Source organism: Gouania willdenowi, chromosome 14 (genome assembly GCF_900634775.1).
Source record: "Gouania willdenowi chromosome 14, fGouWil2.1, whole genome shotgun sequence".
Classification (NCBI taxonomy): Eukaryota; Metazoa; Chordata; class Actinopteri; order Blenniiformes; family Gobiesocidae; genus Gouania; species Gouania willdenowi.
Window position 1 is genome coordinate 22582636 of NC_041057.1, and position 27917 is coordinate 22610552.

General features: G+C 43.2%; 1 protein-coding gene across 1 annotated transcript; it reads right to left on the reverse strand.

The window, feature by feature from the left end:
- Positions 1–8487: 8487 nt before the first annotated feature.
- On the reverse strand, positions 8488–27331 carry LOC114476069 (collagenase 3-like). Its single transcript, XM_028467325.1, has 9 exons — positions 27235–27331; positions 22632–23237; positions 9837–9965; positions 9568–9729; positions 9338–9461; positions 9128–9261; positions 8877–9036; positions 8696–8799; positions 8488–8600 (listed from the first exon to the last, which is right to left on the reverse strand). The coding sequence occupies exons 1-9, from the start codon at positions 27329–27331 to the stop codon at positions 8488–8490; spliced, it is 1629 nt and encodes a 542-aa protein (XP_028323126.1).
- Positions 27332–27917: the final 586 nt, after the last annotated feature.

The following is a 27917-nucleotide window of genomic DNA, read 5'->3' on the forward strand; positions in this document are numbered from 1 at the left end:
GTACTACTACTGTATTGTTGTTATTGCTATTTTTATATTATTGTTTTTTTTTTTATTATTCTTTTATCTTATAGTTACTGGTATTCTCATTGTATTATTATTATTATTACCTTATTATTTTACGTTTATTATTGTTTTTATTATTGTATTACAGTTACTGGATTCTCTTTGTTATTTTGTTATTGCTATTAATATTATTATTATTATAATATAATTGTACTATTACTGTATTAATGTTATTGCTTTATTATAATGACCATTATATTTCTAAACTCCTTTTTAATTATTAGAGTTAGGGTTAGTCTTTCTTATATTATTCTATGTGCTAAGAAAGATGCTAGCAGCTACAATGTAAACACACACACACGGCTGATGCACGTTTGTGCACGACACGTGAAAATACTGAACTCACACAGAGCCGTTTAGAGAGTTGCGACTTTGGTGTTGCAAAACGTTTATTTTTCGTGGTACTTCTGTGTCTCTCTTAACAACCTGCAACGGATTATGTGCAAGACGCGCGCGAGAGACAACGCACGGAGGAGATGGATGGAGAGATACACACACACACAGTATTTATAATAAAAAATATACTAAATGAGTAAAATAAAACAAAAAATAAACAATATTTATACAAAAAATACACCAAACGACTCCAGAATCACACTACTATGGCAACAAATAACAATAATTATACAAAAAATGCAAAAAAGACAACTGAAAGATTAAAAAAAAAACACAATGATGACATTAAACCAGGAAATTTGCACCCGCAAATATACCCCTTATGCTCTCACATGAATGCATACTTCCGACGGGCACTGTACAAGTCTAACTAAAAAGCAAGGGACGTCTGTGTGGATGTGTGTGTGTGGAGCAAATATCTTCCGGACGCGGTGCGAGTTCGACCTGAAACCCCGAGTGTGTGTATCTGTTATTTTGGCGTAATTTGGTCATTTCAAAATGTTCATTTTAATTTTATTTCACTTCTGGATGGCACCGAAATGAAACCTATTCAACTTTTGAATGCAGCTCTGAGAACATTTCCTACATCAACCATCACTGAAACCAATGAGCTGATATACTCCACAGCAGCAGTGATCCTAGAGACGCTTGGCTGTCGTAAGAGCAACCATGAGATAAAATACCCACCATGGAAAAGAAGGCTGGAGGCTAGCATCAAGGCAGCACAGAGAGAAGTGAGTCAATTGACAGAGTCCTTGAAAGGTGCAATGAAAAAGCAAGTACCCAAAAGGTACAGCCAGATGCCCACACCTGAAGCATTGGAAACTGCCAAACAAAGGCTCCAAGCCTTGGCCAGCCGCCTAAAGAGATACACGAGAGACAACGAAGCCAGACGAGTAAATCGTCTGTTCGCAACTCAACCAGCGAAAGTGTACGCTCAGTGGCAGGGTAACAATAACAGAGCAGACCCACCAAGGCTGGAAACTGAACAGTACTGGAAAGGCATATGGGAGAAGGAGGCAGCACACGACAGTGATGCACAGTGGCTGGTGGCTCTGAGAGAGGACCACAGCAACCTCTGCAATTTAATTAAAAATAAATCTTGAATGAAATAACTAAAGGAATAATACAAATGAAGAAGAAGCCTATTTATTTAAATTCTGGTTCTATAGTAAACAATGCAAAACTAAATAATAGTTCCTTTTCTTTTTAAAAGTGCAACTGAAAACGTATTTTGTGCCTTAACAATTGGACTTAAAAAAAAAAAGAAAACAGTCTGCACTGCATTTACGTCAGATATTTGTTTGGGCCAGCAGAGGGCGCTGGTAACCCAGTGGTTGGTTGGCATGCAGATATCCTTGCAGTGAAGAAGAGAAGCTATGCTAGCAGACAGAGCTAATAGAAAAACGTGACTTTTACAGATAGTCACGTAATATTACAGATATTCTTTCGGTGCTAAAGGGGTAAAGAATCATTTATGAACATGTTTAAGAGTAGGTGGCGGCCAGAAAGATAGTAGTAGCAGATTCCGCCCGCCGCCTACACTTTTAGATGAGAAGGATATATAGCGCCCTCTGCTGTTTAAAAACGTACTGCGATTGAATTCTCAGAGCATCGATGTGAATCGTGATACCTATGAATCGATTTTTAACTGCCTTACGATTAATCGTTACATCCCTAATAGATAGACTACAAAAATATAAAATGGCTATACATTAAAAGCAGTCCAGAATAAGTGGGTTTTGAAGTGTTTTCGGAAGGTGAGAAGTACAAGTAAAAAGTATCTCAGTTAAATAGTACTCAAAGTAAAAGTCTTATTTTTGGTAATAAATCTTTCCATGGATCCCTTGCATACAGTAAACATCATAACAACATGTATAAACTTAAAAAAGAAGAAACCAAATCTTGCACAATTGGAACTTAATTAATTTTCCCACAAAGACTTATGTATAAACTTAAAGGTTTGTCAAAATGTACAATTCATTTTTAAATACAATTTTTGTTTTTCAGTTTAAAAATTTTATTTTTTTTTTTAATTTTTATTTATTTAAATAACACCAATAAATTCAATTCAAGATAAATAAAAATGAGCAGGCCCTCAGTATAGCTACATATACAGTATATTATATACTGTATATATGTAGCTTCACAACTGCTTACAACGAGCCTCTAATCTTTAAGTAAATCAAATTCTAAGCAGTGTGGGTGATTAGAGTTCATTAATGTATTTCATTCAGAAATGATCTTGCTTTTGGTTGGTTTTAAAAGTTGTGTTTTAGTATCTCCTTTTTAATTACCAGCATCATTTTTAGGAAATCATACAATCATGTACTCCCCTCCTGTACTGTCTCTACACCTACGACTGCAGGCCAACCCATGAGAGCAACATCACTGTGAAATTTGCTGATGACACCACAGTGGTTGGTCTGATCTCAAGGGGGGACGAGTCAGCCTACAGAGAGGAGGTCCTGAAGCTGACAGCGTGGTGCTCTGCTAACAACCTGCAGCTTAACATCACAAAAACCAAGGAGATTGTCGTGGACTTCCGGAGGCACAGAGCAGACCCTGCACCCCTCTACATCAACGGTGAGTGTGTGGAAAGGGTCCACACCTTCAGATTCCTCGGTGTCCTCATCTCTGCGGACCTCTCCTGGTCAAACAACATCTCTGCGGTTACCAAGAAGGCCCAACAGAGACTACATTTCCTGAGAGTCCTCAGGAAGCACAACCTGGACTCAAAACTGCTGCTGACCTTTTACCGCTCGACCATCGAGAGCCTGCTCACATACTGTATAACTGTATGGTACGGGAGCTGCACTGAGGCAGATAGGAGGAGGCTTCAGAGGGTAATAAAAACGGCTCAAAGGATTGTTGGCTGCCCTCTCCCCTCCCTGACGGACATCTACACCTCACGCTGCCTCAACAGAGCACATAGCATCATCAAGGACAGTTCACACCCTGGTTTCCACATGTTCAACCTGTTGCCCTCTGGTAGGCGCTACAGATGTATCAAAGCTAGAACAAACAGACTCAAGAACAGTTTCTTTCCGAAAGGCATAACCATTCTGAACTCTCATATGCACTAAATCTACAATACCATACACTGTTATGCAATATTATCTAACTGGTGCAATATACTGGGTAATGTGCAATAGTTTCTATGCAATATGCTGGCACAGTATTATGTTAATACTGATATGAGTGTGTGAACTTTTTTTAAATCTATTTATATTGTATTCTTATTATTATTATGTTTGTATTTTTATGGGGAGCTCTATCTCATTACATGTTATGTAATGATAATAAAAGGCTATTCTATTCTATTCTATTCTATACTTTCCATGCACAAACACTGACCAAGTTTTGCACTAAGATCCAGGACCACTGAGCTGTAAAAACAGACCAATCGTCCTAAAGATGGCGCTACAGCAAACCTCTAAATTTAGCCGCAACACAGAAAAGGTTTGTATACTTAAACCTACGGCAAACTGTGAAGTAAATTACTCACTTTTTTTTAATTTTCATTTCTCAAGAACTATAAAAATTATAAAAACTCCATTTTGGCTCATATGACACCAAATTTGTTAAAGCGCATCTTCAGACTCTCCTACACAAACGATCCATGACTGTAAACAATGATGTAAACAAATACCTGCAAATTCTCACTAAGTACAGTTTCAATGTTCCTCAAAAAATCATTGTCATTGTACATGATGTTTGGAAAATATCACAATTTTCTCTCAAAAACATTTTTTTATTTTTTTACTGCATTTTGAATTTCACTCTCATGTGAACAATTGAGTCAATACAAAAACAGCATTTTTAAACATCTTTTCACTCATGGAGCCAATAAAACATTGTTAAATACCAAATGATCAACATCTCCATGCTGTCTGGATACAATATGTGGGTATTCGTTTTTTGATTTTCGTCTGAATGATCTAATTTTGGACAGCAGTTTGAAACCTGCCATTAAACGCTAACAGCTGCTGTCTTGCAAACAGACGATTGGTTTAGTTAATTAGTGATTTTCTTTCTGCTAATTTGCTCAGTTCCATCATGAAATATAATATATTGTAATGATGTGTTTGACTAATTAACTCAGCAACTTAGAGCATTGTTTCCTGTGATATTGTGGGTTTGATTACAAGGTTCTACCTGTCAGTGTTCTTTAAGTTACTCCAAATGATTGACTAGTGCATTACATGATAGCTTTGTCCCATTCATGTGTGATTGAGCTGAAAACACAGATAGCACGCATACAGTACGTCTCGCTGATGTCGGTCTCAGATCGTTCGTCGGCATTCTACTCCTAATGCATCATTTTGTGTGTTTTTCCCCCCCAAATCAGTGCTACCACTTATAAAATATAAAATGTCACTTTCATGATGATGTTTTCTCGGGCGGGGGGCTCTCTGGGCCCTTCCCTCGGGGGGTTGGGTGCTTGGGTGTGGGTGGGTGGGGGGGGGTGGACGCTAGCGGGGGTCCTTGGGGTTGGGGGTTGGGGACGGTGGGGGGATGCGCTGGGTGCTCGGCTGCTTGGGGCTTCCTCGGATGTGTGTGTGGGGGGCGGTGGCTGCCTCTCGGCCTGGGATCTTGGGGGCATCTGGGGGGTTGCTCGGCCGCGGGGGGGTTGCCTGGGGCTCCCTGGCCTCCGCTCTTTCTGCTGGCCTGGCTGCATCTGCGGGCCCAGGGCAGTTTTTTTTTTTTTTTTTTTTTTTTTTTGCACACATGATGATATATGAAGAACAGTCTATTCTTCCCCACCTTTTCTATTTCCTGCCTTAAGTCTCTCCTCCCTGCTCCCTTTCCCCCCCTCCACTTAGGTGTAACACTGCTCTCCCTTTTTATATCCTCCCTATAATAAAAGATTTCTTCCCCTTCCTTAGGGAGGGCTGGTGATGGTCACAATTAAGCAATAAAATAAATCAATGTATTTTATTGCAATAACAAAATATGCATTGCTGTCTCATAATGATTGCACTTCCTGTGGTGTTGACCTTTGACAGCATGTGCAGAAAAAAAAAAAAAAAATGATGATGTTTTAGTGCTGGGGCTCTTTTGGCTATACTGCTGAATATACATTAATGATCATGAACTGTGTTTCTCTTTATTTTGTCCACACATAAGCTATTTGTTGGTAGTATTGTGACATGCAGGTGTAGGTAGAGACCAAAATGCAGAAACGGAGGCGGAGCTCAGGTTCAAAAAAACAATCTTTATTGTCTTTTGAGGTGTGGTCAGACAAGCAGGTATTCAGCACACAGGTGGTCAGTCCATGAGGCAGAGGCAATCCAAAAAACACAAACCAAAGAAGAAAGTCCAAATGCAGGGAAACAAACACTCATTGTCAATCCAGGAATTACTGGCATGAACCCAAGCCCAGATTACAAGTGAAACACGTAGAAAAACCATAGTAAATGTCCCAGCACTGAACTGAAGCAAAGCCTCCCCATTTATACACTGCAGTTAATCAATTACAGGAGAAAGCTGCTGGGAGGCAGGCCAAGAGTGCCCTCCAAAATAAAAACTATAAAAAGTATATTGTTTTTTTTTTTTCTTGTGATATTGCCATATTCCTATCATATTTAAGTAAATACTCGACTATGGATATGGAGATATTTATACTAATTGAATGATCTGAGCTAAATAAAGGTTATTATAAGCTGTATAGAGGCCGCGCTGAGCATCTTTAAGCCATCATCCAAACGCCGATGTCTCCGCTACGTCTGCCCAATGAGCAAACGCTCTCCATAATACGTCTCGCCGATGCAACTTCATTCATTGTGCCGACGTCGGCGAGATGTATGTGTGCTATCTGGGAATGTAAAGGCACTTACTACTTTGTCTTAGAAGCACTATTCAAACCAATTCCTTTTTTTCATTTACTCCATTTACACCATTTACATATCAAGTATGTTTAACAATAAAAAATTACCTTCAGCTTTGACAGCTTTAACATCTTAGACAGTCAAAACACTTGTATTGGTATTAATTGAGTAAGTATATTAAAATACATAATAAAAGCACCCAGCCCAGCTCATTGTAGTTTTTACCGATAGTTAATAAGCATTGGTTGAAACTGAAGTCACATGTTCAAAACTCTTAACACAGTCTGAATACTGTTCATGTGGACAAAACTGTGACTCACTTTTCAAATTTCATGAGCTCTTTTCTCAGTCACGAATTCACCAACTGCAAAACACTAAATTTTTAACACACACATTTTTCAAATGCTAACACACTTTGTTCAAAAACACAATCAAAACAGAATAATGGTGGGAAAAAATGTCTGCTGCAGCCACATTGAAATTTATTGAAAATTATGTTAAAAAAATATTGACAATAAAGATAAATAAGACAATGATGAAATTACAAACACAGCTTAGAGTAGTTGTCAACTAAAAACCGATTCAGGTGATCTGTGTTTGGCCTCATTAGAAACAAAGGAGTGGCTCTGATTCTTTCTCCTTGGACTGTATAAGGATCAAAGAGTTATAAGAAGGAAAGAGAGGAAGACCAAGAGCTGTGCTCTGATGAAATCAGGGCCACAATGATTCACCATGTGCTAAATCATAGACTCTCTCTTACAGAGGCTGCTTTAAAGCTGCAGCCAAACTTGCAGCGTTCAACAGTTGCATCAATTATGAGAATTTTCCAGCAAAACAATGGGCAAGACATGCATCCCACAATTACTGTATTGAGCCAGATTTTACAAAATAAAGTAATCTATGGCTTTACATCAGCTGGAAGTTTGGAAAATACATTGATTGTGGTTACATAAATGCATCGCCAGAGAAGACATAAGGTGTGACATGGAATGAAATTGTATTCTGCCCCTGGAATTCTGAGATTCAGCATTTTCCTGTTTAGAGTAATGTTTATATTTTTGTAAGGTCCCAAAGTACTAGTAATGTCCTTGCTGTAAATTGTTTTGATCGTCTTGTTGCAATATATCACGGCATATACGTACAATCATTTAAAACCATCGAAGTGCAAAAATCTTGTTTTATAATGAAATACTAATTTGCTTGACAAGAAATATTCACGATTGAAAGATAAGTTGTAAGATAAGTATTTTATGTAATGCTAGTAATACTAGTTAGTATTTTGTAGATCAGTTTGCTCAGATTGACACTGTGTGTTTCTAAAGTGAGTATATTTGCGAGTGTTGTGGTTGATTGAGCTGCTTTTGAGACATGTATGAAGTATTTTAAGTAAGTAAGTGATGTTTATTTTTATAGCACCTTTCACAGACAGAGATCACAAAGTGCTTTACATATTTGCTCATTCAAACTCACATTCACACACCACTGGGACAGAGCTGCCATGCAAGGCGCTAGTCAACCACTGGGAGCAACTTGGGGTTCAGCATCTTGCCCAAGGACACTTCGACACACAGACCGGTATAGACCGGGATCGAAAACCCAGAGGATGACCACTCTACCACCTAAGCCATCCTGTGATGCTTCAAAAGATCTGCCTACTTTGAGTGCATTATTCCTACATATATTTATCATTCTGATTCTAAAAATGTCAATGCCTCATAAGCCACAAACAATTAATTTTTCTGAAATAATTGCTATTTTTTTTTTTTTTAATTGGTGAATTTACTGAAAAAGACTCGCCATTTTGTAACTGTAAGGTTATAACATTTTATTTCAATTTTTTATCCTTAATCCAGTACAAAATAAAGTTTGCATACAAATATTCACATGCATAGTTCTGTGTGCAACTTCATCAATGGTAAAATATTTCACTATTAAACTTCAATACAGTGTGAAAACATTTTTCAAAAACAGCAACAGAAAAAATAAATAAAACACATAATGGAGACATAATAATTTAAGTAAACATGAGTTTAAATAACTTAGTTATCTTAACACCTGATTTGTTTTTCAAAGAGTTCACAATCAATAGCTGCTTTAAAGGAGACTTTTAAAACCTCTCTGTAACATTCAAAACGACTCCAATCAAATAATTTAGTGCACATTCGCTGTGGGTTGTGGAGCCTCTGTGTATTAGTCAGCCGGTCTGCTGCTCTAGTAGTTGGTGCAGCGCAAAAAGTAGCTGTTTCTCAGCAACACTCCTCATGCTGTACTCATACATGTAGGGTCCACTGTAGAGGTACGTAAAACCTGCAGGGCAAAGATATAGCATGTTAGCATGTCAACATCTCTATAACAACCATTTAGCCCATTCAGCTGCTTTCAAAAGTTCTCTGGAATTTTACCTCTGTACTGGAAAGGTGCTGTCACTGTGCTGGTCATAGAAGAGAAGGTCTCATCCACATTTTTGGGAAATCCACGGTCCATTGTCTTCTTTGTCTCGTCATAACTGAAAACGGAGATAGAAGTTACCTCCATGAAGGTAAAGCAAAAGGGATTGCAAATCCAGTTCTTCTTTACACAAACCTGTAATATTGGTCGCCTACAAAGAACAGAGTCTTTCTTGAGTGAACATCATAGAGGGCTGCATTCACTTTGGAAACAGTTTTGGGCAGACCGAGGCTAGAAATGGGTTTAGGGTAGCCTCGCACAAGATCGTACCCTCTGAAGGCCCACACTTTGCGACCTGATGGGATTAAAACAAAGACTTTATGTCACGGTCACGTAAAAGCAAATTAACAGGATGTAAACATGAAAAAATCACAGGGAATTTGTACCTTTAAAAAGTAAGACAGTGTCCGATATTTGGCTTTTATACGCAGCATCAATTTTGACAGGAGCTTGGGGCCAGAAGTTGGTGATGAGAGTCTGCTGGGGGGTAACGCTCTGAGGATAGCTTCGCCAGAAGAACCTGAAAGCACAAACACAAATGAAGTCATTTAAATAACAAATAATTTATATATTTTTTAAATAGTCATCTTTAATACCTGTCCTTGAAGAATAGCATCTCTCCACGCAGAGTAGCAACAGCATCCAGGGTCATGGTTGAATCACAGGCATCGGGGGTTGGAGGAGCAGTAGGGCCAGGCTCAACAGTGTCTGGGTTTGGACCTGGAGAACAAAGAGTGTTTTGTAGTGTTTAGTTGTTGTTATTTAGTCGTGTTAGAAGAAGTGTGGGGTGAGGTTTTCTGTAAATATTGAGCACTTGTGCACTCACCGTAAAGGTGCTGGATGCCGTTCACATCATCTCGGGGCAGAACAAAGGTGTCGGGGTTGCTGTATGAGTACACAGGGTACATGAGAGCACCAGGATCATCAGAGTGAGATAAACCCAGAGAGTGACCAAACTCATGAGCCGCGACCAGAAAGAGAACGTATCCTGAAGTAGGAAACACAGAACGATGAATGAATAATGAATAATGTCAACACTCAAAGACAAAGTAGCGGCAAAGAAAATACCAAGCTCTACACTTTGGAGAAATCTACCTCTGTCTGCGCGGAAGGTGAAAGTCTCATCTTCGTCAAAATGAGCATCGCCTCCGATGCCGGGGGATGGTGGGAAGGCGTGGGCGAGGATGCCATCAGGGCCATCAAATGGGTAGAAATCACCATGTTCTACAATACAAACATATACAGTATGTGGTGACTTTGGTATTAAAAACAACTACTTAATTTTTTAACTGAAAAATATGATTTCATCCGAAGTATAGTATATACACATTGTTGTCAATTGGAAAGCACCTCTTTGAGGTTGTGGTTTAACTAGAGCCTGAACAGGTGTGGTAATTTGCTGCTATCACCATTTAATGATATAGTTGGATACTGTGTGATTATTGTGATGTAAATATGGTGACGGTGTAATTGAAGGTGTTGAACATCCTGTACACACTGACAGTGTTTACCCCACACTTTGTTTGTCCCACACACTAGAAACAAGAACATCCACACAGCTGCTCTCAGCTAATCTATGAAAAAAAACTCTAAAAAATGTCACCAAACTCCATGTTTGACAACGTCTGGCTGTGAACTGTAGAACATCTAATTAGAGCAGATGTTTACTGCTGATGCTCATTTTTTTATTTCTACAGTAGATTATATTAACCTCATTTACTGCAGGTGTGTTTAGTCTGCAAATAAACTCCTATGAAGCAGTTTAAAGAGTCACTGCATGTTTTTTTTTTTTTTTTTTTTTTTTTTTTTTTTTTTTTTTTTTTTACCTTGTCTGCACATGCTGTCGAAGGTTAACACTACAAGAAGTGCAATCTTTTAACAGCAATGCATATTTTATTATTGCAATTAAATAAATTTATTTATTTCATTGCATAATTGTGACCATCACCAGCCCTCCCTAGGGAAGGGTAAGAAATACTTTATTAAAGGGAGGATGTAAAAAAAAGAGAGGGCAGTGTTTACACCAAGGTGAGGGGTTGGAGGGGGGTGGGGAAGTTAACAGGGAAGAGGGATACAAGATAGGATATGGAATGAGTGGGGAATAGTTGTTAGGTTCCAAGTGATGCGATGTGAAATTGTGGTTGTGTATATTGTGCAGTTTGGTGACCAGTGTGCGGTTTAGGAATAATAGTGGTGGCTGTGAACAGAGGAAGAGGTGAGTGGAAATTCCATAAAACAGGTATTTGGGAACAAGGTGCAAGGTGTCTAAGGTTGAGCCCAGTATGAGTGTTATCCCACAGCCCAAGGCCAGTGCATACATGACAAATGTATTTCCAAGAACCGCCACTGCAAAACCCACGAGCCGCCCCCGGGCCCGAAGAAGCAGTCAGGCCAGCAGCGAGAGCGGGCAGCCTAAGGGCCCCCGGCGACCACCCCACGGCCAAGCAGCCCCCCGCACGCCCCCAAGGTCCCAAGCCGAGAGGCAGCCATCGCCCCCCCCATACACACCCGAGAAAGCCCCAAGGAGCCAAGGACCCAGCGCACCACGCCACCGATCCCACCCCCAACCCCCAGACCCCCCACCCCACCGACCCCCCCCCCCCCCCCACACACACCCCCGCGCCCAACCCCCCGAGGGGAGGGCCCAGAGAACTCCCTGCCCGAGGCCCCAGCGGAGGAACCGAAGCCCACGCCCAGCAGACGACCAGAGCCGCGCCGAACGGGCAGCCGGCGGGCACCCGCCGGCGAGCCCAGAGCCAGCAGGGGCCCGACCCCAGGCCAGAAGGACCCGGAATGGATGCAGCACCAGGAGCAGCCCGCCCAGGGAGGACGACCACACCCCAAGCCGCATAAGGCACCAGGGGGCCGCTGGGAGTCCCCCCGCCGGCCCCCAGGCACCCCAACCTAGCCCCCCATGGCGCCCCAGATCACCCCCTGCTGATGCCGCCCGCGCCACGAGCTTCAGTTTTTTTTAAAGCCAGGGCCCCCCCCAAGGGCCAAGCCAGACCGCCCCGCCGGGATGTGGCCCCCTGTTCGGGCCCCGACACCCTGCCTCACGGGGCACTGCCCAAGCAGGGGCCGTACCAGTAGGTACGCAAGGGCGCGGCACGCGCCACCCGCCCCGAAAGACCCCCGCCACGACCGGCCCGGCCAGCAGGCCAAGCACCCCGGGCCCCAGGAGCACCCCCCGGGAACAGGACCCCCCAAGGGCAAGCCCCCGGGCCAAGCCCCCCGGGACGCGCCCCCCACCCCGGCCCAGGACCCGGCCACAGCCCAGCAGAACCGCACAGCCCCAGACGGCACAAGGCCAGCAGCCCAGGGCCCGCCGTCCCCCGAACGGCGCAAGCCACGGGGCAGCGCCCCCCGCCGGCCCGCGAGCAACCGGCGACCCCCACCGCGGGGACGGAGGCACCCCAACGGCACACATCAAGTAAGGGACAGCAGCCCCCAGCCAAAGATGCCCCGGACCCACCCACCAGTCCGCAGATGGCAGGACGTACCCACCAGGCGGCCGAAAGCAACCTCAACCACCGGAACAGCTAGCGCCGCCCCCCCAGTAAACAGCATCATCCCGAGGCGCCAAACAACCCCGCCCCAACCCCGGTGAGGACACCAGCACCCCCCCAGCACACCCACCCCCCAAACCGGCGAGGCAGGCCGCCCCGGGCCCGCACACCGCGGGGCCCGCCCCCAAGGCCACCAGGAGACGAAACAAGCACCAAGCCACACCCAAGGGGGAGAGGCACCCCCGCGCCCCACCAGGCCGACACCGCCCGGAAAGACCCCGCAAGGAGAGACCCCGGCAAAGCCCCTCCGAGACCCACCGCCACGCCCGACCGCACCATCGTGATGTATTTTTACTCTATGCAGTGGCCCAGCCACCAACAGAGGGGCCAGGCCCCCACCGGAGAGGCCCAAATGTGTGTACCAACCCACCACCCTGTTATGGTGCCTCTCCATTCCCCAATGGAGAGGCACTTCCCGATCCCCTGTGTGAATGTGTGTGTTTGGTGAATGTATGGGGTGTGATTAAAAGAAGGGGGATGGAGGGGAGCGGTGCTCCCCATCCAGCCTCTGTGGATTTATGTGTATGTGGTGTAATAGGCCGGAGGGTGTAAGTGATAATACACCCTCCGGGGGGTGGCATGTTGAGATGTGATTAAAATTGGAGGGATTAGTAGGGCAACTAGGGTGGGAGTGCCGCCCCCACGCCACTACATAGTAACACAGGTGGCGGCCCCCTCCACCCCCAGCCCCACCATCCAGCCCCCCAAGGGTTGGGTATGGGTGTGTGGTGCATTTTGTGAGTGAGCCAGACCAGCTGGGAGTGTGGTGAAGTGAACATGTAGGAGGCCTGTCCGGTGTGAGCCGGGCCCGTCCGCATGGCGGGCCACGCGAGAGGGTAGATGGCGCAGACGGGCAAGTGGCACTGTGGGCCCCGGAGCAGCACAGCCAGAGACCCCCCCCCACGGCACCCCCCAGACCGCGCCGGCCCCGCGGAGCACGGCGACAACCCCCACCCCCGGGCACAGCCAGGCACCAACCCCATCCCCCGGCGCCCCAGGGGGCGACCCCCGCCGCACGCCGGCCCGGAGCAACGCCACCCCCCCGCCAAGGGGAGCGGCCGAGCAGGGGGGAGGCCCGCGCCCGCACCAGGGCCAGCACAGGCCCACCCGGCGCCACGATACAACACTCTCCACCGGGAGGCGGCCCCGGCCCCCCCGACTAGAGAGGACGCCATCCACCGCCAAGCAGGGCCATCCCGCCAGCCACGGACCGGCAAGCCGGAGTACCGAAGCACCCCCAGCCCGGAACCGCCCCCCCACACCAACGGCGCCAATGGAGCCCCCCCCCCCCCACGGAGGCGATCCCCGACGACCCACGCACCGGCACGAGACACCCCCCCCGACGCCAGCCCACCCCGGACGACAGCGGGCCCGAGGCCACCAGCCCCGCCCCGCCCAAGGCTGCGCAGCGCCGCCACGAGCCGCGGCCGGTCCCCGGGCAGATGGCAGGAGAGCACTCCCCCGGAAACGTAGACCAAGGATCCGCCCCCGGGGCACCCCCGCCCCGGAATCGCGCCCACGGCGCCCGGTGCACCCAGCCAGCAGACCAGCCAATCCCGACAAGGATCCACCAGGCCAAGAACCACGCGCCGCGCCCCCGCACACCCACCCAATACGACCCCCGGGGAGACCCCATAGCACCCCCCACCCCACCCCTCTAGCCGTAACGGCCACACCCCGGCCATTGCGGTCAAACAAAAAGCCCCGGAGGGGGCCCCGCCTGGCTCGCCGCGCAAGCGACATCCCTGGCAAAGGCGCGCCCCAGGGAGCCAAGCCTAGGACCCGCAAGGGCCGACGGAGCAACCCACAGCCACACCCCGCCACCCAGCGACCCAGGAGGCAATCGCCGACCCCGGGCAGCAGCCACCCCCAAAGCCACCCCCACCCCGGATCCCCCCGGACCGGAGCCAAGGACCCCACCACCCCAGGCCCCCCAACGAGACCACCCCCCAGCCAACCCACCCGGCACGGCACCGCCCGTCCCCCAGGCGGGAGCCACAGCCCCCCCACCAGCGCCCCAGGCCAACGGGAGCCCCCCAAACCCAACCCAACAGGATGGCGGGCGCAAGAGCAAAGGAGGAGGGGGGGGGAGGACGAGACAGGGGGACAGGGAGCAAGGGGAAGGAGCGGCAGGGGAGCACGCAGGGCCCCAGCCCCAGAGACCAACCAGATGTGCACGCGAGGGGCAACAGCGCCAAATCAAACAGCCCCGGGACCTCGTGAACACCCAGAAGGAATGCACACCCGTGTCGAGGCAACAAGAGACCCCGGCAACCCACCCCAGCCACCCCGGCCAAGACCACCCCAGAGGCCCAAGGTGGCCCAAGCTTACAGTTGGGCTAGTGCGTTAGTAAAGAGTGGTGCTGGCAGTCGCTTGCAGGCTAGATCATCAGGGTTTTAAAAATTTAGATTTAATGCAATTAAAAAAGGAGTCCAACGCTCCTCAAAGCACGTTATTTTTTTTGTTTTCTGAGAGCAGACATCTTTTCCATGGAAATAAATTCTGTGAGGAGATTTTGCCATTGGTTTATGTTTAAGGATTTTTTGTCTTTCCAATTTAGTAATATTGTTTTTTTTTGCTATGGCTAGTGCCGCAAGGATTGATTGTGATTGGTTTGCTGGAAGTTGAAGCATTGTCAGGTCTCCAATCAAACAAAGATTTGGAGATAAAGGAATCCTGCAGTCCAAAATGGAGGACAGTTTTTCAGTGATTAGAATCCAAAAGTGTTGAACTGGGGAGCAAAGCCATAAGGCATGTAGATAGGAATCCGCTGTATTCTGGGTGCACTGAGAGCAGATGTCTGTTGCTAAGAAGCCCATTTTATGCATTTTCTGTTGGGTAGTGTGGGATCTGTGGAGGACCTTGTATTGAATTAGCTGAAGGTTTGTGTTTTTTGTCATCTTAAAAGTATTACAACAAATTTCTGTCCAGAAATCAGTGCTCGGGGTGATTGAGAGTTCGGCCTCCCACTTCGCGATTGGTAAGTAATTACAGTTAGTGTTCGAGAGCGCTCTGTATATTTTTGAGAGTTTTTTTGATTTTGTTGAGATTTTTTTCATATATATAGCCAGTTCTGGAGGTTGTAAAGTAGTTAAGTCTAGTGGAGTATTTTTCTTTATTGTCTCTGTTACTTGTAAGTACTGTAGAAAGTTACTTTTATTTATATCGAATGCTTGGGTTAGATTGTTATATGGCCTGATCTTGTCATTTTCAAAAAGGTCTTGGAGATGAGTGATTCCACTCTCTTCCCATGTTTTCAGATAGAGTGGTGTTTTTTTATTTTTAAAGTCAGGGTTGTGCCAGATTGGAGACAGTATACTAATTTTTAATTGGACATTTGTGATGTCCAGGGCTTTCCACCATGCAGTCAGTGTGGAGGCAATTAGTGGGTTTTTAAAGCAGTTGTGATGTTTGAGGGTCGCAGTGATAAAAGGGAGATCAGAGAGTTTAATGTGTTTGCAGTCTAACTGTTCTATTTCTAGCCAGGTGTTGTAGTATTCTTTTGGTTTTAGCCACTCTGTTAAATATAATATTTGGTTTGCTAAGTAATAATGCATGAAATTAGGGGCTTCTAAACCACCCTCGTCTTTGTTTTTTTGAAGGGTTGAAAGGCTTATTTTAGGTTTTTTATTTCTAGTATAGAATTTTGTAGTTGCAGAATCTAATCTTTGAAACCATTGTTTTGGTGGTTTCAGTGGTATCATTGAGAACAGGTAGTTTATTTTAGGTAAGATTTTCATTTTAACTGAAGCTATCCTGCCAAGTAGTGAGATGGGGAGATTGTTCCATCTCCGCAGATCTTCTGTGACTTTGTCCAACATCGGATCATGATTTAGTTTAATTAATTCATTTAAGTTTGGTGATATATTTAAGCCTAGATATTTAATTGTATTTGTGGTGGAGGGGTGTTGTGGATTTTGGTTTGCAGGATTCCATGAGTTTTTTGTCAAAGGGAGGATTGATGATTTTGTCCAGTTAATGGAATAGTCTGATAATTTAGAGAAGCTGTTTATTAGATTAAATACTTCCTCTAAAGAGGATTGCGGTTCTTCCAAATAGAGTAAGATGTCATCCGCGTAAAGATTAATTTTGTGTTCTGAGATGGATGAGTGGATTCCTTTAATAACAGAGTTCTGACGTACAGCTGCTGCGAGAGGTTCAACGAATATTGCAAAAAGCAAAGGTGAGAGTGGGCAGCCTTGTCTGGTTCCCCTCTGCAGTGTGAAGCTTTGGGATGTTATTTGGTTTGTGGTTACTGAGGCCTTAGGTTTATTGTACAGGGTGGAGATCCATTGTATGAATGATTCTCCGAAGCCAAATTTGCCAAGGACAGTTAGGAGGAATGACCAGTTTACTCTATCAAATGCTTTTTCTGCATCGAGTGATAAGATTATTTTTTTCTTTTTAGAGTTCTGTGCCATGTTGATCACATTAAACAGTCTTCTCACATTGTCTGTGGAGTGTCTATTTTTAATAAATCCTGTCTGGTCTTGGTGTATAATTGACTGTACTACTTTCTCTAACCTGGATGTGAGTGCTTTGGAAATAATTTTTAAGTCTGTGTTAATAAGTGAGATGGGACGATAGCTTGAGGGTAACATGGGGTTCTTGTCTGGTTTAAGTAACAATTTAATGTTCGCTGTATTCATGTGACCTCCTACATAACCTTTATTTTTGATCTCTGTTACTACTCTGAAAAATAGTGGAGCCAGCATTGACCAGAAATGTTTTAGGAATTCAGCAGGGAACCCATCTGGACCTGGTGCTTTGCCTGTTGACATGCTGTCTAAAGCATTTTGTAATTCTTGTAAGGTTAATGGTGAGTCTAAGGTGGTTTTCTGATCTATAGTGAGCTGTGGTAGGTTTAGTTTATTAAGAAAGGTTTTAATATCTTCAGTGTCAGGGTTTAAATTTGATGAGTATAAGTTTTGATAATAATCACGAAAAATTTTATTAATGTCCTGAGGTAAGTTTAAAGTTTGACCTGAGTTATTAGAAATTGTTGCTATAAAGGAATTTTCTTTATTGTGTTTAAGCTGGTTTGCTAAGTATTTGCCTGATTTATTATTGTAATCAAAGTTTTTGTATCGTAATTGTTGCAAAATGAAGTCGGTTTTTTTAGATAAGATGATATCCAGATTAAGTTTTGTATTTTGAAGTTTTTCCCATAAAAGTTCAGATGGGTTAGCTGCGTATTCTTCCGTAAGTTTCTTAATTTTTTCTTCAAGTGTTTTTTCTGCTATCTGTTCCTGTTTTTTCTTAAAAGAAGAGTATGATATAATCTTCCCTCTAATGACAGCCTTGCCAGTTTCCCAGAGTAAGGACGGTGATATTTCCGGGGAGTCGTTTGTCAATAGAAAGTCCTCCCATTCTTTTCTTATTATTTTTTCAAATTCACTGTCATTAAGTAATGAGGTGTTAAAGCGCCATAGAGAGGATACTTTCTGATTAGAGTCACACTGCAGGGTGAGGGATATTGGGGCATGATCGCTAATAATTATAGGATGTATTTTAGAGGACATCTTATGTATGATGGAATTATTTGAAAGAAAAAAGTCGATTCGGGAGAAGGATTTATGCGCGGGGGAGAAGAAGGTATATTCTTTTTTAGTTGGGTTATTCAGTCTCCATACATCTCCTATTCCAAGATCTTCCATGTAATCAATTAATACTTTAGCAGATCGAGATGGTTTTGTATTTGAGCACTTACTAGATCTGTCCAATGATGTGTTGAGCGCCAAATTGAAGTCACCTCCGATGATTAAAGATGAGTCTGCAGAAAGGTCTGAGAGCTCTGAGAAAATTCTATGGAAGAAATCAGGGTCATCATTGTTGGGGGCATAGAGGTTTAGAATTGTGAAACATTTATTATAGATTACTACTTTGATAATAATATATCTACCCTCTGGGTCTATGACGGAGCTGATTATGTTAACAGGTAACCTTTTGTTGAGAAGAACCGAGACTCCTCTTTGTCTGGAATTGAAACATGAGTTATATATTTTATTAAAATTTGAATCTGTCAGGGATTTTTCTTCTGATTTAAGTAAGTGAGTTTCTTGAAAGAAGACAATGTCTGCATTTAATCTTGAAACATAGTCAAATATCTTAATCTTTTTAGCCTGCGAGCGAATGCCACGCACATTCCAAGAAGTTACTGTAAACTGATACATAGAATGAGGTGAATGTTAGTCCATACAGGTGTAAGCATATCTGAGAATCTGTGGTCATTTGTGCACAACTGTGTTATAAAAGGCTTGGATGCAAGAAAAAAAGAAGAGGAGACACACTTATCATGCGATAACACCACGTGGTAAATGACTGGATCAAAAAGGTTAGTGAAAAGCACAAACATACAACAACAACAATAACAACAACAACCAGTATCAAAAGAGTAAAAGGAGCAAGGGGTAATTATAGGAGGTGTAGGAGGTGGGGGGTGTTGTGGGTGTTGAGTGAATGTGAAAGAAAAAAAAGAGTGAGGGGTGGGAGAAGAGAGAGTTGACATGAAGGTAAAGAGTGTCCTGTGAGAGAGTACGTGCCGAAAAGTGTTTACCAAAATCTAAGCTAATATGTAGCATACATACAAACATACATACATACACACACACACGTGTCCATATATACACCTATCCGTGTTTTTTTTTTTTTTTTTTTTTTTTTTTTTGGTGTTGTTATTATTTTTATGTATTTATTTATTTTAATTATTATTATTTTTTTTTTTTTTTTTTTTTTTTTTTTTTTTTTTTTTTTTTTGGAATTATCATTATTTTATTTTATTTTTTTTTCCCTCTATTTTTATATATACACACACACACACACGCACGCAAGCACACACACACACACACACACACTTTTTTTTTTTTTTTTTTAAATGTATTTATTGGTTTTATTTGCCTTTTTTTGTTATATATATATATATATTTTTTTTTTGTTTTGTTTTTTTTTAATTATATATATAGATATATACATACACACACACACACACAAACATATACATACACACGTACATCACATATATTTATTTTAACTTTAAAATAATGCCACCTTAACTTCACCTTAAGTGGAGAATTATCCTTTGAGTGTTAACTCACATATCACGTGTGCGTTTTTTTTGTTTTGTTTTTTTTAATTTATTTATTTATTATTATTTTTAGATTTGTCTTTCTCAGTAGAGCCAGGGGGTGATGTTTGAATCCCTAAACAGTTGGCCATCTATGTAAAGCTTGTCTACAACCAGTTTGGAGTTTTTGCCTTTCTGTCGGTTTTCCTTAAAGATAGGATACAGGGTTTTTCGACGTTCGTTTATTTCCCGAGGGAATTGATCGTTCATGCCGAATTGCGTACCTTTAAGTTCCCTACCTTTACTTTTTACCTGGATTTTCTGTTGAAAGTGCTCAAATAAAAGAGTCACTGCATGTGTATAATAAACTAGTGTTGGGGTGGTCAAGACCGGTCTTGGTCTCGAGACCGGTCTCGAGACCAAATTTTAAAGGTCTTGGTCTTGTCTCGGTCTCTGAAGCATTTTGACTCGGTCTTGTCTCTGACTCGGGCTGCCCGGACTCGGGATTTTCCGTCAAGACCGTTCGAGACCAGCACTAATTCCTGTTATTTTTAACCTTTTTTATAATGTGATAATAACACGGAGAAGAACGGGATAAAACAATCCTTTATTCATTATTTAATCCACCCCGTATAATGACCACAACCTTCCTTAATGTGACTGTATGTGTGTGTGTGTGGCTGCGGTGTCAGTTTGGACCGCGGAGCGCAAGGGAGAAATGAACTAATCACCGGTAAAAATCCCAGTAAAACTCCAGAAAACAATCACCAGTAATAAATATTATCTCCCTGGTAAAGACAGTAGCTCTAACAACTGGTAAAATGATAAACTGATGATATTACAGCCTGTGAAGGCTGGATAGGGGACGCACTTACTCTGCTTCTGGGTCCTAGTGCCAGCCGAGCGGTGAGGCCTGTTCCGTTTACCGTGTTTACTGAGGTCTGTGTGTGTTTAATAAGTTTGTGTGTGTTTAATAAGTCCGTGTGTGTTTAATAAGTCCTTGTGTGTCCGTGTGAAAGTCTGCATGTTTATGCATCTGTCCATCCACTCTTTTCATTATATCCATGTCTTTTAAGGCTTTATTACATAATATCGGCTGTAGTCCGGGCCGCCGCCATCTTGGATTATGTCGTCACCAGCGCGTCATCGCCGCGCATCACAGAATCAAGAGTCAGAATCAGAGTCAAATAACTGTAAAGAGGTCTTATATTAGTCTATTATCTTTTAAAGTGGTGTTTTTTTTGTGTCTTTAGACTCCAATTACATGTATGTATATAATATGTTCCCCACAATATAAACAGGTTCACAATATAATTAATTTTTATAGTTTCTGTTTCCAGAATAATAATAATAATTCTCAACAAGAACTATTGATTAATTTGTTACATGACTGTTCCAGGGGTTGCGTTTGTTTTATTTAGTTTCACATCTACCTGTAGCTCTATGTTTTTTAGACTGCTGACAACTTGTTTGTAGTTTTATTTCAGAAAGTTTCACTTTTACAGTTACAGCTGGAAACCTTTGTTAATTGAATATCCTAGTTATATTACAGCAACCAAATTAAACTATATCAACTAAGTGAATTAATAAAAATAACCTGTGTAAAGGCTTTTTCAAACTAAAAAATTATCTTGTGAAATCTGTGACCTGTTAAACCTGAACAACTGAAAGAATCAGAATCAAGAATCATTATTTCTTGGCAGAAATGCTTTTAAACACTTGCTGTACATTCAGCTGACATAAAAATCTTGTTTTCAAATATGTACAATAATTGTGAATTTATCAGTAGCAGTAGTAGTTTTAATATTTTAGTTAATTTTTTGCAGGCACCTTTTTTGTCCGTCAAATGTATTTAAAATAAACTAAAATTAAAGAGAGAATGTTATTTAACTGTTGAACCTTGCCATAATTTTATTTATTTATATATTTTTTTAAATTGAAAAAAAAATGTTTATGGTCTTGGTCTTGGTCTTGGTCTCGGCTTGTCTCGGTCTTGGTCTTGACTCGGTCTCGGCTCCCGAAAGTCTTGGTCTTGTCTTGGTCTCGGTGCATTCTGGTCTCGGGCAAGTCTTGGTCTCGGATAGTGCGGTCTTGAACACAACACTATAATAAACATCGATGGACGCTCAGAGCAGCTGTGTGAAGATGAAGCAAAACAACCGATTTTATGTGATTGCAGAAAATGGATGGAAAAAAACTGAATTTACATTAGGAAACGTGCTGTTTTGTGTCAATATCACATTTCCACACTATTTTTCACCTGAAAACGGTGAAATTTCTGTGAAATGTCACAAACGGACATAATATGTCACAATCCGCACATAATCCAGTTCCAAATCTATTGCTAGGTGTTACGGTTCGACTAGTGATCATGTTATCCTGTGATCACAGAGCTTCATCTGAAGTGTGCGTTAATGTGTTGGTTCAGATTATTATGACTGCATTGAAATGCAAAAACAAGGCACCGGTACAAATACAGGTTTAACTGATGGTGTTTTAGCTGAACTCGTGATCAGTTTACCTGGTGACAAGTCACAGAAGAAGCATCCACGCTCTACACAACTTCTTCTCGATATTTCGACTTTAATCCCAACATCATATTTCAACTTATTCACATAGACATTTCAACTTCAATCTCAACATTTTAGAGTTTATTCTCGACATTTTCAACTTTATTCTCGACTTTTTGGCTTTATTCCCACCATTATATTTCAACTTTATTTTCAACTTTATTCTTGAAATTTCAACATTATTCCAGATAGCGCTGCAACTAACAATTATTTTCATAATTGATTAATCGGTCAATAAATAAATAGATTAATTGATTATCCAGATTTTCATTTAAAAACTGTTTAAACTGAAATAAAAGTGTCTCTTACGGTCAAACAAACGCACGCGCACTCAAGTCACACACAAACATTCGTGGTGTGTGTATACACAAACAGCGCACACGCGCAAACACTCGTCATGCACACACACACAAACACTCGTGGTGCGCACAAACACTCGTGATGCGCGCAACACAAATATTCTACATACACAAACAAACGCGCGCAAGTCACACAAACCTTTCAACTTTAATTTCGACGTTTTCGATTTTATTCTCAACATTATATTTTATTATTTATTCTCAAAATGTCATCTTGACTTTTCGACTTTTTTCTCTTTATTTCTCTATCAAAATTGGCCCTAATCCTCTTCTGTAGAAGTATAGCCTATATTATTATGATTATTATTGGTGGTGGTCCAGGTGGTCTCACCTGTCTGGTAAACAGGATGGCCGTGTCCCAGTACTCCGGGTGCTTGTCGCTGTTCTTGTTCATCTTCTTCTGCCAGCTGCAGAAGTTGCGCAGCGTCATCGCCGCGTTTCCGGACACTTTGGGTCCGTTGTCGTCCTCGGTGAGGACCAGGATCTTCACCACGGTGATGCTGATGGAGTTGAGGATGCTGGGGTGCCTGTATAGCCGCGCTGCCACCGCCATCAGGGTCAGCAGGTAGTGCGTCAGTTCGTCTCCGTGGAACTCCATCATGGACGCGTCCGCCACCAGGAGCGTCTCCACGTGCCGGGGCACGGACGCGAACCGCTTGACGCGGCCCCCGAGCCGCTGGTACTTCTCCAGGGACGGTGGGGGCCGGAAGCCGGCATCGCGGCCTCGAGCCGAGGTCCACGCCGGTTCTGCGCCTCAGGACGTGCGCGCGCTCCGAGCTGTCGTTCCCGGCCGGGCTGAGGAAGTATTCCCAACCTCGGTACCCAAAGGCTCCCCGTGCGCCCCCTCCTCCACAGAGGCTCAGAGTTGCGTACGACAGACGGTCACCATTCACATAACCGGAGTAGAAACAGTGGCTCAGTGCGCGTGCGTCTGCGTCTCCGTGCGCGTGGTACAGTTTGAGAGGGAGGAGCTCACATTCTTATATAGGGTAGGAGGAGCCAGGATTGTCAGGAGGAGGAGTTTCCCCATTATGACATCATAAGGGCGTTAAAATCCAACTGAACAGAACTTTTTCACATTTGTTCCTCTGAATAAGGCTAAATGAATGTATATCACTGTAGCAAAACCATTAGAAAGGGATTTTTCATAATACTGGACCTTTAAGGAAAAGTGGATAGGAAAGGAGATAGGAGGGAACATTCTTTTTTTTTTTTTCCTTGTCTGCACATTCTGTTGAAGGTTAACACTACAAGAAGTGCAATCTTTTAACAGCAATGCATATTTTGTTATTGCAATTAAATAAATGTATTTATTTCATTGCATAATTGTGACCATCACCAGCTCTCCCTAGGGAAGGGTAAGAAATACTTTATTGAAGGGAAGATGTAAAAAAAGAGTGGGCAGTGTTACACCAAGGTGAGGGGTTGGAGAGGGGTGGGGAAGTTAACAGGGAAGAGGGATACAAGATAGGAAATGGAATGGGTGGGGAGTAGTCGATAGGTTTCAAGTGATGCGATGTGAAGTTGTGGTTGTGTATATTGTGCTTATTGTTGAGTTATCAAGCCAGTTTGGTGACCAGTGTGCGGCTTAGGAATAATGGTGGTGGCTGTGAACAGAGGAAGAAGTGAGTGGAAATTCCATAAAACCGGTATTTGGGAACAACGGGTCTATGGTTGAGCCCAGTATGAGTGTTATCCCACAGCCCAAGGCCAGTGCATCCATGACAAATGTATTTCCAAGAACCGCCACTGCAAAACCCACGAGCCACCCCCGGGCCCGAAGAAGCAGCCAGGCCAGCAGCAAGAGCGGACAATCTAATCAGAAAGTATCCTCTCTATGGCGCTTTAACACCTCATTACTTAATGACAGTAAATTTGAAAAAATGATAGAAAAGAATGGGAGGACTTTCTATTGACAAACGACTCCCCGGAAGTATCACCGTCCTTACTCTGGGAAACTGGCAAGGCTGTCATTAGAGGGAAGATTATATCATACTCTTCTTTTAAGAAAAAAACAGGAACAGATAGCAGAAAAAACAACTGAAGAAAAGATCAAAAAACTTACGGAAGAATACGCAGCTAACCCATCTGAACTTCTATGGGAAAAACTCCAAAATACAAAACTTAATCTGGATATCATCTTATCTAAAAAAACCGACTTCATTTTGCAACAATTAAGATACAAAAACTTTGACTACAATAATAAATCAGGCAAATATTTAGCAAATCAGCTCAAACACAATAAAGAAAATTCCTTTATAGCAGCAATTTCTGATAATGCAGGTCAAACTTTAACCTTACCTCAGGACATTAATAACATTTTTCATGATTATTATCAAAACTTATACTCATCAAATTTAAACCCTGACCCTGAAGATATTAAAACCTTTCTCAATAAACTAAACCTACCACAGCTCACCATAGAGCAGAAAACCACCTTAGACTCACCATTAACCTTACAAGAATTACAAAATGCTTTAGACAGCATGTCAACAGGCAAAGCACCAGGTCCAGATGGGTTCCCTGCTGAATTCCTAAAACATTTCTGGTCAATGCTGGCTCCACTATTTTTCAGAGTAGTAACAGAGATCAAAAATAAAGGTCATGTAGGAGGTCACATGAATATAGCGAACATTAAATTGATACTTAAACCAGACAAAAACCCCATATTACCCTCAAGCTATCGTCCCATCTCACTTATTAACACAGACTTAAAAATTATTTCCAAAGCACTCACATCCAGGTTAGAGAACGTAGTACAGTCAATTATACACCAAGACCAGACAGGATTTATAAAAAATAGACACTCCACAGACAATGTGAGAAGACTGTTTAATGTGATCAACATGGCACAGAACTCTAAAAAGAAAAAAATAATCTTGTCACTCGATGCAGAAAAAGCATTTGATAGAGTAAACTGGTCGTTCCTCCTAGCTGTCCTTGGCAAATTTGGCTTCGGAGAATCATTCATACAATGGATCTCCACCCTGTACAATAAACCTAAGGCCTCAGTAACCACAAACAAAATAACATCCCAAAGCTTCACACTGCAGAGGGGAACCAGACAAGGTTGCCCACTCTCACCTTTGCTTTTTGCAATATTCGTTGAACCTCTCGCAGCAGCTGTACGTCAGAACTCTGTTATTAAAGGAATCCACTCATCCATCTCAGAACACAAAATTAATCTTTACGCGGATGACATCTTACTCTATTTGGAAGAACCACAATCCTCTTTAGAGGAAGTATTTAATCTAATAAACAGCTTCTCTAAATTATCAGACTATTCCATTAACTGGACAAAATCATCAATCCTCCCTTTGACAAAAAATTCATGGAATCCTGCAAACCAAAATCCACAACACCCCTCCACCACAAATACAATTAGATATCTAGGCTTAAATATATCACCAAACTTAAATGAATTAATTAAACTAAATCATGATCCGATGTTGGACAAAGTCACAGAAGATCTGCGAAGATGGAACAATCTCCCCATCTCACTACTTGGCAGGATAGCCTCAGTTAAAATGAAAATCTTACCTAAAATAAACTACCTGTTCTCAATGATACCACTGAAACCACCAAAACAATGGTTTCAAAGATTAGATTCTGCAACTACAAAATTCTATACTAGAAATAAAAAACCTAAAATAAGCCTTTCAACCCTTCAAAAAAACAAAGACGAGGGTGGTTTAGAAGCCCCTAATGTCATGCATTATTACTTAGCAAACCAAATATTATATTTAACAGAATGGCTAAAACCAAAAGAATACTACAACACCTGGCTAGAAATAGAACAGTGAGACTGCAAACACATTAAACTCTCTGATCTCCCTTTTACCACTGCGACCCTCAAACATCACAACTGCTTTAAAAACCCACTAATTGCCTCCACACTGACTGCATGGTGGAAAGCCCTGGACATCACAAATGTTCAATTAAAAACTAGTATACTGTCTCCAATCTGGCACAACTCCGACTTTAAAAATAAAAAAACACCCCTTTATCTGAAGACATGGGAAGAGAGTGGAATCACTCATCTCCAAGACCTCTTTGAAAATGACAAGCTTAGGACATATAATAATCTAACCCAAGCATTCGGTATAAATAAATGTAACTTTCTACAGTACTTACAAGTAACAGAGACAATAAAGAAAACTACTCCACTAGACTTAACTACTTTACAACCTCCAGAAGTGGCTATATATATGAAAAAAATCTCAACAAAATCAAAAAAACTCTCAAAAATATACAGAGCTCTCTCGATCACCAACTGTAATTACTTACCAATCGCTAAGTGGGAGGCCGAACTCTCAATCACCCCGAACATTGATTTCTGGACAGAAATTTGTCGTAATACTTTTAAGATGACGAAAAACACAAACCTTCAGCTAAGTCAATACAAGGTCCTCCACAGATCCCACATTACCCAACAGAAAATGCATAAAATGGGCTTCTCCCCAACAGACATCTGCTCTCAGTGCACCCAGAATACAGCGGATTCCTATTTACATGCCTTATGGCTTTGCTCCCCAGTGCAACACTTTTGGATTCTAATTACTGAAAAACTGTCCTCCATTTTGGACTGCAGAATTCCTTTATCTCCAAATCTTTGTCTGATAGGAGACCTGACAATGCTTCAACTTCCAGCAAACCGATCACAATCAATCCTTGCGGCACTAGCTATAGCAAAAAAAACAATATTACTAAATTGGAAAGACAAAAAATCCTTAAACATAAACCAATGGCAAAATCTCCTCACAGAATTTATCTCCATGGAAAAGATGTCTGCTCTCAGAAAACAAAAAAAAATAATGTGCTTTGAGGAGCGTTGGACTCCTTTTTTAATTGCATTAAATCTAAATTTTTAAAGCCTGATGATCTAGCCTGCAAGCGACTGCCAGCACCACTTTTAACTAACGCACTAGTCCAACTGTAGGCCTGGGCCGCCTTGGGCCTCTGGGGTAGTCTTGGCCAGGTTGGCTGGGGAGGGTTGCCGGGGTGCCTGGCTGCCTCGGCGCGGGTGTGCATTCCTTCTGGGTGTTCACAGGGTCCCAGGGCTGTTCGATTTGGCGCTGTTGCCCCTTGCATGTGCATCTGGTTGGCCTCTGGGGCTGGGGCCCTGCGTGCTCCTCTGCCGCTCCTTCCCCTTGCGCCCTGTCCCCCTGTCTCGTCCTCCCCCCCCTCCTCCTTTGCTCTTGCGCCCGCCATCCTGTTGGGTTGGGTTTGGGGGGCTCCCATTTGCCTGGGGGCTGGTGGGGGGTCTGTTGCTCCCGCCTGGGGGGCGGGCGGTGCCATGCCGGATGGGTTGGCTGGGGGGTGGTCTCGTTGGGGGGCCTGGGGTGGTGGGGTCCGTGGCTCCGGTACGGGGGGATCCGGGGTGGGGGTGGCTTTGGGGGTGGCTGCTGCCCGGGGTCGGCGATTGCCTCCTGGGTCGCTGGGTGTGGCTGTGGGTTGCTCCGTCGGCCCTTGCGGGTCCTCGGCTTGGCTCCCTGGGGCGCACCTTCGCCAGGGATGTCGCTTGTGTGACGGGCGGGGCCCCCCTCTGGTGTGACCAGTACGGCTAGGGGTGTGGGGAGGGGGGTACTATGGGGCCTCCCCGGGGGTCGTGCTGGGT

Excerpts from the sequence above, each read along its gene's own strand:
- LOC114476069 (XM_028467325.1), bottom strand. The coding sequence starts at position 27,331 with ATGCACACCCGCGCCGAGGCAGCCAGGCACCCCGGCAACCCTCCCCAG. Across the intron at positions 9,462-9,567 it reads CGGCATCCAGCACCTTTACG|GTCCAAACCCAGACACTGTT; the intron begins GTGAGTGCACAA and ends TTTGTTCTCCAG. Across the intron at positions 8,601-8,695 it reads AGCACCTTTCCAGTACAGAG|GTTTTACGTACCTCTACAGT; the intron begins GTAAAATTCCAG and ends TTTGCCCTGCAG.